At 39.5% G+C, this 11,568-nt stretch overlaps 1 protein-coding gene across 3 annotated transcripts in view; it reads right to left on the reverse strand.

Annotated features, from left to right (window-relative positions):
• Positions 1-11,338, reverse strand: part of TMEM168 (transmembrane protein 168) — a 29,699-nt gene extending 18,361 nt beyond the window's left edge. Inside the window, exons 1-2 of one of the 3 annotated variants that reach the window (XM_074827529.1) lie at positions 11,129-11,338; positions 5,670-6,936 (exon numbers count right to left, since the gene is read on the reverse strand). In XM_074827529.1, coding sequence (XP_074683630.1) covers positions 5,670-6,806 — 1,137 coding nt within the window. In that variant the 5' untranslated portion in view covers positions 6,807-6,936; positions 11,129-11,338. Of the gene's footprint in view, positions 1-566; positions 2,910-5,669; positions 6,937-11,128 lie in introns of those variants that run through there. The other 2 variants (XM_074827530.1, XM_074827531.1) reach the window with 2 other exon arrangements.
• Positions 11,339-11,568: the final 230 nt, after the last annotated feature.

Below are 11,568 nucleotides of genomic sequence, written 5' to 3' on the forward strand. Positions count from 1 at the left end.
CTAGATATGATTTGCATTCAAAAGTTATTTTATCTGTGATATTAACAAAACTATGTGCAAGTAAATATAGATGTTACCTAGAAAACTTCTTACTATTCAGAAAATAACCTTGTTTTTAGAGAAGTCAAAAAAAGTCACCATCTTCAACTTTAACAAGATACTGTAAATTGAGCTTTCAAGAAACACCAGGCAATCACACCACAATAAAGACTACAAAATCACTAACTCTCCCCAAAACAAGAAAATATGCATACATACATTCTTCCACGAATAATTTGAGTTTAATAGTACCGTCCATTTAAGTACAAGTACTCAAGATATCATGAATACTATTATTTTACTAACCCATAAAATTCACTAAAAAAAAGAATAATGTACTGAAAGTACTTCATTCTATTACTTTACCTGTCTCTGATATAGTTAATTTTTCTCTTGGTAGTATTAAATACAAGTCTTCCAGGGATAATAATTCTCTTTAGCCAGTAATTCAGAAAACCTGTAGTTCCCTTGGCATAGAGCACTTAACAAAACCTGATTTTAAGTTTCTGAGAAAAAGTCCTCCAAACCTTTCCAAGATCTTTGCTTGCAAATTCCAAGACCTTCATCTGCAAATTTTTCATCATTTTATTGGCTTCTGAAAGTAATGCCTGAGTCATCTGCATGACTTCTGCTGGATCTGGTCCCATCCAAGGGCCTAATTATGGACAAGCACGTGAGTAATTGCTGAAATGAGTAAATTGAAGTTAAAGAGACTATTGATCTGACTGAAATTACTCACACAAATGTAAAGGCAGGTGCAGAACACTTCCAGCAGATTTTGCAAGGAAAATGTCAATGTATTTCTACCAAGAAGGCAAGGTGTCTTTCCTCTCCAGCTAAAGGAGGGATTATTCTCAAAAGCAGATCATGCCCCAACTGAAATATGGCCCACTGAAAAGCTGGTATTCCATTCCTGAATGCAACCAGCTTTAACAAATTACTTTTACGCTTCTTGTGCTTCCTGAGCTCATCCTCCAGCTTCAGACTGACCTGATGATTCTGCTCTTCACATTTTAAAGCTTGATCGGTCAGAGATTCTGCTTTCAGGAGTCACAGTTCTTTCCAAGCACATACCAAAGCACCAGGAACAGAGATTCAACCCTTGGCTTATTACAAGAGCTAAGCTCCTCTTAAAGAAAGGTCCTTGGCTAACAGGACTTCCAGCCTCAACAGTTCTGCATGAGTCAGAAAACCACTGTATGTGCAACAGCGAGTTAACTGACCTCACTTTAAAAGCCTTTCCATAAAAGGAGATTTGATATTTTTCCGGCAATTTTAATCAAATAGGGTACTTCTAGCCTCCAATTAGCAGACAACTGTCTCTTTAGGTCTTGACCTTTCATACACTTGAGAGTTATATGATGCACAGATATTACAGTTATTAAAACCATTAAAAGGACATATATAACGTGCCTGTAACAAAGTCTTCCATGAAACAGAACCCCTCCCCTCCATCACCCTGTTTCTGGCTGTAACCTAACACACACAGCTGAGCTAGATTTTTTTATATGCTATGGCTAATTATTTATAGCTGACTATTAGGAAGTACCTTTCCAAGGCTCAGGTTTTTAGCCAATTCTATTCATTATGTAGGAGGTCAAATGGCAGACCATGAAGTGATTTCAAGCCACCCCTCTTATCAAATGCAGTATCATTAAACAAGCTTTCAGTACATCTTCAGAGTGAGGAAAGGTATAAATAAAAAATGCTTCACCTTCCAGGTGACACTTAATAGATTTCACATATAATTAGCACTTACTAAAATGACTACATAAATCCCAAACTGAAGTTTCAAAGACTGAAAACTGTTAATCTTACACATACATAAAATGTTATAAACAATTTAAAAAGAGCAAACACATTTTCAGGAACTGGTGACTGAGGAACACTTGGCATTCCTAAGAGAATGTTAAGGAAAAAATGTTGAAAATTTAAGTAAAAAAAATGTCAACAATATAAGAATGTAAGAGTGGCTATATTGGGCTGCACCGAAGGTCCATCTAGAATAATGTCTGGTCTCCAAAGAGGCCAAATGGACGCCTAGGAAACACTGTAAAGACATGTTTCCTGAGCACTCCAACCACTGGGGGGGCTCAAGGACTTCCTGAGCAAGACGTGGTTTCCATACAGTATGCCAACTTCAGTGAATTTCTTTCCATCAACTTGTCCAGCTTCCTCCTGAGCCTCTGCAACCGCCCGGCACAGGCAGCATGCTGCGATACACAGCCCCAGAGCTAACTCAGTGCAGTATGAGGAACTATTCCCACCTATCTGGCTCCAACCTGCTTCTTGCCAACTTGATTCCCCTCAACTTCTGCACTGAAACTGATCCTTTATTGTCTCTTACTGTTTGCCTTCTCCTACATCACACATATTTTATATGTTCATCATATTCTCACTTAGTTTTCTCTTTTCCTGAATGAAGCATCCTTGCTTATTCATTCCCTCCATGTAAACTATTTAATGTCTATAATGAATTTTGTTGCTCTTCTCTAAACCTTCGTTTGTTTTCTTATCTATCAAGCAAGAATTGCAGTTATTCAAAATATGGAAGTTACAGATTTATACAGTGCTATAATGATACCTCCAGTCCTTTCCTAATATTTCTCAATATTTAATTTGCTTTTTTGACCACTAGTAACATTAAGATGATGCTTTCATGGAAAGGCATCTAACACAGCCCTAAGATCTCTTTCTACCACACACTGATGTCACTAGCTTTTTTCTGCAGCAAAACCAAACCAAAACCAAACAAAACCCTGAAATCCCAAAGCACCAAGTATTTAGCAATAACTAATACTTTTTAAAGAGGAGAGGCTGACAGTGATCATCTCTAAGTCTGATTTGTCTCTTTAACTGTTACAATACATATAAATCACCATAAAAAAAGTACGTATTCACTGGAGAAGCTTGTTTGCTGCATTGCTGTTGAGCTTGTTAGATCTCCTGAAACAGCAAAATCCAGCAAAGGATTCTAAAGCAGAGTCTTAAGGCCTTGAATTCCCCCTGCAAAGAAGAAAAACCACATTTCCTTAAACCTCTAGAAAAAAAACAAATGCCCTGCAAGAGGCTAAATTGTGTGCTTATGCATCATTGCTTGCTTTCTTCTAATTATTTTGAAATCTAACACTATCCAGAAAAATACAGAGAAGACCACAGCTTCCTGCAATCACTGTAATAAATGATACATCCATTTACTAAATTATGTTCTGGCCAGGTCTGATAAAGTATTTCATTTTCTGACAACAGATGAAACAGACACAGCAAGGCGAACATCACGGTGTTTTTTGAAGTAGAAATGCTTTTAGTTGGAGACAACTGCCATTCATAATCTTAGGCTAATTCATTACTATAAATACATGATGAAAGAATATAAAAATAGTAAAAGAAACATAAATGTAATTATCTACTCAAAATTAATTATTATAATAAAAAACAGATTTCCTGACAAGTGAAAGTATTTGGTCTGAAGCCTTTCACTTTTGTCACTACAATTACTCCTTCTCTCACTGATAGGCAAATATGCAACCTATCAGACAGAGGAGATAAGCAACAGCTTATCTTATTTACACACAGGATGCTAGAAACTGAAATTAGCCAATAACAAACACTAAGATTTTAGCTACGTTGCCAGTTTGCTTCTTGTGAATGGTCCTGAACAAGTCACTTCAGAGCACTTCTTCAGAATTAGAGGACTGAAAATTACCAGACATGTAACAGTTGCAGGTTATTTTGCAGCAGAGGACAGAGACAGAAAAAAATTACAATGAATTATCCATCAATGTGAAGAGAAAAAAAGTAACAAGATGGGTATGAATCCAATCATCCCTGCTTAGGCACACAGCTTGCAGTACTGCAGCAGTGCTAAGGGATGCCTGTGTGCTTTAAAGAGAAGGCATGGGGAGAGGAAGCTGTTGCCCTGGAGGGCTACAGCAGCAGATCCTGTCCAAGCCTGGTGGTAAACTCCCTGCAGACAGGCTCTGGGCGCCACCAAAAGAAACTGCCTCTTTCCAGCGACTGTCTGGACAACTTACGCACTTGACTTGTTCTGACTGCTTTGTTAGGTGTAACTAGGTGGAGTGACTCCATCCAAGTAACTTTAAAACTATGTCATTATTAAGTAATGTGTCTCAGGATGTTAAAGGAGGAGGTCAAGGACAGAGAAATTAATAAAACTATCTGATAGAGATGATAAAAAGTTGCTTTTACTGAAAAACAGTCATCTAGCATATAAAAATTAAAGACTAGCATTTTGATAAAATCACCCAATTCTCAGAAGAAAATGTATGGAAGTTAGCAATATCAGCATGCTGATATTCCATCTTTATTGCTTCTGTCTCCCAAATCACTTTTCCATTTATCTTGGTGCATTAGCACCTTCACTTTCTGTAAATACATTTTGGGGATTTTTCTTCTGTACTTCTTTTTGGTTCTATTTCTTCCTTTTGTCCTTTCTGCAAGTCCCCACACTATAGCTATGCATGCTGATACTTTTCCAAAGAAAGAGCAAAACTTCCCAGCCTTCCTCCCAGGCTTGTCTGTTAACCTCTAATGCTCTTCATTAAAAAAAAAAACAAAAAACCAAAAACCCAAACAAACCCCCTCCACAAAGCCAAAACCAAACCAAACAAAAAGAACAACACACAAAACCTCACAAAATGACAGTCCTTTTGCAACTTTCATCCACAAAGTTGTTTAATCTAAGAAAATCTGCAGGAGTGGACAGTAAATTGTTTAGGAAACACTATAGAGACATTTCTGTAAACTGGATCTGCCATAAATAATATATAATTTTTATATATTATTATTATTATATGTAATACATTTAACAGATGCATGAGTACAAAAATGATTGTTGTCTTGTTTTAGACCAACTTAAAAAAGAAAACTGTCACCAAACACCCTGTTGCAACTGTGACAACACACAATGTACTTTAACTTGGGCACTGAACAAACATTTTGAGAGAAATGTATGCTTTCTGCTAAAGAAAAGACAATGTCCTTAATTTAGAAATGGAAAGAAAAGTCAAAGAATGCTGTCTGATTTTAAGAACTAGTCTTTCAGAGGACATAACCTGTGGTGCATAACCAGATTTGAAAATAAGATACTTAGAGCACATCCTATACCAACAATTTACCAGTTTATCAGCTGATCTTTAAGTCCACATTAATGGTTAAATGCAAAACAAAATTCTTGAAAAATACATTCTTAAAACATGAATTTGCCTTGATTCAATTAAAAGTCCATAAGAAAAGCCCTATATAGTGTACATTACTGGGTTTCAACACCGTGATTGACTCTGAAAACAAGTTTTATGGCACAATAAATTCAAAAGCAAAATAATTTCATAAGTAAGTAAACTTAAAATTGCACACTTCTTTTGCCCTGAAAGCATTGACTCTTCCATTCTGCCAACATAAGGAAGCTGGCAAGTTCCAGTTGCCTTAACAGGCCACAATCAAGGCAGCACAAAGTGTTAAATTCGAAGAGCATGTTGGTGAAACCAAGGCTTCCAACTTCGAATTGCTGAGCCACAGCACACCATCAAAAGTCACAGGAATTTTAAGAAGCCAACAACTCTCAGGAGCATTCTCAAGAGGGAGATCAAGATAAAGAGATTATTATTTACCTGCCAAGAAACGGCCCCCAAAACAGCAGTCGCGACAAGGCTGAAAAATACTAGCTGTTCCGAAATTAAACAGAAGTGACGCATTCCTTTAGATGCCATAACTCTGTCAAGGCTGTTGTTTTCTGCACGGTGGGTATAGTATACCTTGTGACAGTCATTTAGTTTTGTGTGAAAACCCCAAAGAGTTATAAAAAAAATCACATGACAGATCATCCAGAAAATTCCAAAAATAGAAAAACCAGGTATCACAAAATACCAGAGATCCAAATCACGTAGTTTAAAGGCTGCAAGAATGAAAAAGATTAGTTCAATGACTCCAACTGAGATGACAGAAAGCCGCCTGCAAATTTTACCACGGTACAAGTAGGGCTTCCATCGTTCAGTAACTGAAAGTCCACTGAAGTAAACATCAAGAAGGGGATCTGAAATCAGGCAGCTGAAGAAACATGCCAAGGCAAATGGGTTTGTGGGGATTTGCAGTGATGGAAAAAAGAGTAAGGATGCAATGGCTCCAAAAATTGCCAAATTTGGAATTGCCAAAAAAGACTTCATACGTAAGTCAATAATCAACATGGCCAAAGCCATGACCAACAGAATAATACTCATAGATTTTTCTACCAACATAGTTGTGCTGGCAATTGCAAATCCAACTAGCTCCAAAAACTCAACTGTTGTCAGCAGAGTCGGTCGATGATGGATACAACCACAAATCCTCTCAACCAAAGCACATAATATCCTTAAAACAATGGCAGAGAGGAGCAAATATTTAGTAGCTTCTTCTTTCACATCCGTTTTGAAGGCAGAATTATTAAGAAAACAGAGAAGGCCAAGCAAAAAACCAAACCAAAGATTGGAGAGACTCAAACTTGCTGTTTCCATTGAAAAATAGTAGTACAGTATGCTGGCAATTCCAAGAACAAAGAGTCCCAGAATAAATATTACCAAAATCAGTGCATCTGCAGTTTTTTCCCATCTGACATAAAGGCCCATGCAAATGGCAACCAGTAGGTTGATTCTGGCAAGATAGCCAAGGTATCTGACTGATGAGTGCATGTTCACTTCTCTGTTTGCTTCTTCGAGTCTTGTCATTGCTGCATAGAGACAATGACTAACACAGTAACGCAGTGACCTACACATGTAAACTGCTGTTAGGGGGTTTTACCCACTTGACTGAAAGTAAATATTTGGGTTTCATCCAACCAACACAATGCGATCGTAGTCTTCTGTAATATCATTTCAGTAACAGTGGTCCAGAATCACTGAAGTCCTGGAAGAAGAATTAAAAAAGTTTTAGTGGCAAATAATTCCTTTTAATCATATACAGCATAAACATGACATATCCTTTCTCACCAAGGATAAATTAAAAAGCACATAATAAAGATCAAGTAAGTGTGTTGTTAAAGGCCATTCAAATTGGGGTCGCTATTAAAAGCAATATAAAATGGGTTCAGCATAAATCTTACTTTGTAACTTGGATGAGAGGAAAAGGTGAGCCAAACCTGGCTTGTGCAGTTTTTCCACAAAATTCATCCATTATGATATCTATATTAGATATCTGTGGGAATCCAAAATATTCCTATGACATCCATTACCTTCTAAAATAGTTTAATATTGTTTTAAAACATTGTTTTACTTCACCACTACATTTGGTAAGTTCTTTCTACTAAACCTTTTCAGTATGCTTTGTAAGACTTCTTTTTAGTAGTTAAATAGCTACAGCATTTACAAAAAGAACTTCAATATCAGTTAATGAGCTTAACCCACTATAGATAACAAAACCCAATATTATCATCATCTCCATTTCACAAAAGGGGAGTGGACACACAAATGTATCAACTGATCTGGCAACATTTTCACAGACTTTTCTTAATGTAAAATCAAAGCCTTCCTTTTCACCCCTCCAAACCACTTTCTTCCTCCACCCCCCCAAATCCAAACAAAATGATTGGGATAAATATATTTATTACATAAGTGCCTCCTATTCAGATCCATTCAGCCAATGCTTTTTTTTTTTTTTTTTAAATTAGTATAGGATCAGATAGTAGTATTTTTAGGGGAATTTTGTAAGAAAACATTGCTAGGCAGGTTTCAATGGACATCATTACTATTTTATGGGATGAACTTCTTCCTAGTCTGAACTCACTCTTGAAACACGAGGACCACTGTAATCCTATTGGTGTTTAATCTTACGGAGTTTATACAGAAACAATACTACTAAATGCTATAAATAGGAAAAAAATTTATTAAGGAAATTCTATTTCCAGTAAGATATCAATTTCACTGCATTTATATACTTTTCTACTTACCACAAAGTTGTCAGAGGCACAGTTCAGAGCTCTCTAGTTAAAGGCAAAAAAGGTTTGTGCTTTCAAGTCACAACCCTGCTCTGTACACAAGATGTATTGTGACAAATTGATAAGAATTACTGAGAGAACAAGTTTTCTGTGCAACTACATGTAAAGAAAAAACACATGTACTTCTGATTTTTGATCCTTCTGTGCCCAGAAACTCTGAACCAGGAGTCACTGAACAAATAAAACAGAGCTTATACCTCCAGAGAAAATAAGGCTGAAAACAACAGGTGGATCACAAGAAAGTACAAAACCAAGAAAATCAGCATCAATATTTTTTGTCTCTGATTTTCTTAAGAAGTGTCACAAATTACAAAGAGCCCCAGAACAACCAGTCATTCAAATTCCCTTAGATAAAACTGACTGAAAACCTCTTGAATATTTATATTTCTATTTATGTATAACTTTTGCTTTTAAAGCTATTAATGAAAAGTTTATCTAAGAGCATGATTATACAGGTTATGGGCTGAGTCATCAACATGTAAGAAGACTCATACATAGCCCCTAACATCTTTTAAGTAATTTCCTAATTGTCATCTTAGAGACTTCTGAAGAGTCACTAGTATGACAGAGGAACCAAAGTGTCAAGAACACTCAGAGCTAGGTTATAGCTTACTGATTTTATTTACAGTGTTGGGGGAAGTATGAAAGGACACCTTGACTGAAACTCAAAACCTAAGACTTTATTGTCTCTTGATTTTTAAATTCTCATTTTTTAAACCAGTAAACAACAACAGAAAAAGGGAATTGACTGATTTGCCCATTAGCTTTGGCTGATCTGAAGACTGACACCCAGTGTAAAAGCAGCTTGAGTCATTGGTGTGGAGACAGACCAGGCTTAAGGAATTCTATTGTTTAAATTACTTTATATTTTCAAATTCTGTTAAACACCTAACAACACTGCAGATATTACTTGGAAGAACTACGCACTAAAAATCTGCTTAATTGAAGTAGAATATATACCATATACTTAGACCAAATAGTTATTACATGATGCCGTTGCAAGTTAAAGTTCTTTGGATTTCAACTGTGCATTTTCATAGCAGTCATTTTTAATGTTTTATACATATAAACTTAATTCTGAGTTGCCTGGATGCTTAAGATCTTGTAATATTTCTCCCCTCATTTGGTAATATACTTACTGTTCTCTACTTTTCATTTGTTTCTACTTTACATAGATAACACAGCCCTAAATTAGCTATCATATTCCAGGTTGCAGTGTATCTGGTATCACAGCACTATCTGCAGTCTCACTGGTTTTTTTGCTACAATCAACATTCACTTTATGGATAACTTGAGCCATTTATCTCAACTCCTACACATGCCCTCCCCCTGCCCCCAGTTATCTCTCATTCAAACCAGGAATACTGAGGAACAATTTCCCATCTCCTTCCCACCCACAGCACTGATGCGTGACTACTACTACGCTGAAGCACATCTGCCATGCCGTCCTGTTATCTTGATTCCTGAGCCTTTCTGGAACCCCTCCAAGTCAAGAGGCTAATAACACTATAAACAGTCATGTGGACAACAGCCTCACGGAAGTCAGCAGGCTGGCTCATATGCAAAAGGCGGAAGCTCCCACCTAATGCCTGGCTTAAAATTTTGCTACGATTGCGAAATTATTTTCTGGTGGGATTGTTACCCTAGCAAACTCCCTTGGCAGGCAAGCAGCCACTCTGACAGAAAACTACTCTGACTGGTTCAGCTCGTGCGGAGCAGAGTTTTGCTGCTATTGCACTGTGAGAAGCAGGAAAGAGCAGCTCCTCTGCTGTGGCCCAGCGTGCCCCGCCAGGTGCCGGGGCAGGGGAACACGCTTCTTCCCAGTGGAATGACACAAAGGCTGCTCCGGCACCAAATATTTGCAAAATAACAGCTTGGACTGTGAATGCAACCTCCTTCTGCTGATCTTCTAGCCAATTAGCAAAAAGGTATACTATGCAACCACACTATTAATCATTAGTCTTTATCTAACCAAAACAAATGGTCAACTTTTTGGTGAAAAGGGGAAAAGGCAGCACTTCCATGATTAATGTATCCCCTCACGCAGATATTACCAAATAAACGTAACACAGCAATTCAGGTAATTTTAATGAGAAATTTCAATATCTGATTTATTCTTCAAAACACAGCTATTTGTTCCTCATTTCTGTTAAGACTTTGACTGTTTAGACCAAGAACATTCAAAGTTGGGGGCAGGTGTTGTATTGGTTTGCTTTTTAAACCAATGGCCTTAAAGTTTCAGGTTGCAACATCTGAGTTACATATCTGAGCAAATCACATTTAGATCCAAAACAAAGAGTATGTTCACCCATAAATATTCGTGAACTTTTGCAAACACAATTTTAAGCAAAACCTCAAGTCTAGCTATAGATTTGGACACTAAACTATCCAAGAGCTTTCCTGTATGTAAAGGAACAGCATTCCCAGAGCAGTTTTTACCGTAATTTGTATAAGAAAGTAGAAAAGTAGAGAAGAACCAAAACCCAGATGGGTCAGTAGTTTAACTGTAGCTGATTTAAAGTCCAAGTGAGGCCTATCTAAACTACAGAACCTGATTTCTTTCAGCTTTATTCTACCAATTTAGCGATTTTATTTTTTTAAAAGCAACTCTGTAAGACTTTTTTAAACAAAAAGTATTTAGCTAACGCATCAATACAGTAGGCTTAACCCTCAGATGAACGACTCCGGTAGCTTTCAGATGTTAGCACGGAGCCCATTACGGATTACTGCCGTCAGCCAACCGGAGGGCACCCGCCCGAAGCCCCAGCCGCTGGGCTGGCCCGACCAGGGAAGTTTAATGACGGCATCTGGCTCCGCGGAGCGGGCGCTGCCAGCCGCGGGGCTGCCGCCGCGGGAAGCGGCTCCGTGCAGACGGCCCCCGCCCCGCCAGGGCCCGGGCCCGGGCCCGGGCCCGCCCGGGGAGGCCGCGTCCCCCCGGGGCTGCTCGCCGGGCCGCCCGGCTCCCCTCACCCCTGCCTCGCCGCGGTGACGGGGCCCTGCTCCACGCACACGGCGCCGGGGCCAGCCCGGCCCAAGCCCAGGGGGCCTCGGTCCCCGCCATGCCCCCCCACGCGCGAGAGCGGCCCGGCCCCGGCCCGCGCTCACCTCAACAGGCGTCCCGGAAACTTCCCACCCCCCGCGCAGCGCCGCCGCCATGTTGAGGCCGAGTGAGGCATCCCGCCTACGGGCCGCGCCAAGGCTCAAACTCCGCCGCGGCCGCCTGGGCGCTGCCGGAGCCCAGCTCGCTGTGGCGGCCACGCCGGGCCCGCGCCTGCCCCGGGCGACGAGGCGCTCGGTGGGACGGTGCCTGCTCGATGGGGCAGAGTGGGGCTGTAACAGTGTTCCCCCCATCGGCACCCTCCAGCCCCACCACTGCCTCGCGGCCAGGGAAGGCAATAGCATCCAGGTGGTGGGCAAGTGTAAAGTAAACGCAAGGTGAAGAGGCTGGAAGAATGGAAAAAAAAAACCAAAAACCCAACCCCACCCAAACCTATAACACTGTCAACTGGTGCTTAGGGTACAGAAGAGGGAAAGCTGTGTTTGAA

Source organism: Strix aluco, chromosome 5 (genome assembly GCF_031877795.1).
Source record: "Strix aluco isolate bStrAlu1 chromosome 5, bStrAlu1.hap1, whole genome shotgun sequence".
Classification (NCBI taxonomy): Eukaryota; Metazoa; Chordata; class Aves; order Strigiformes; family Strigidae; genus Strix; species Strix aluco.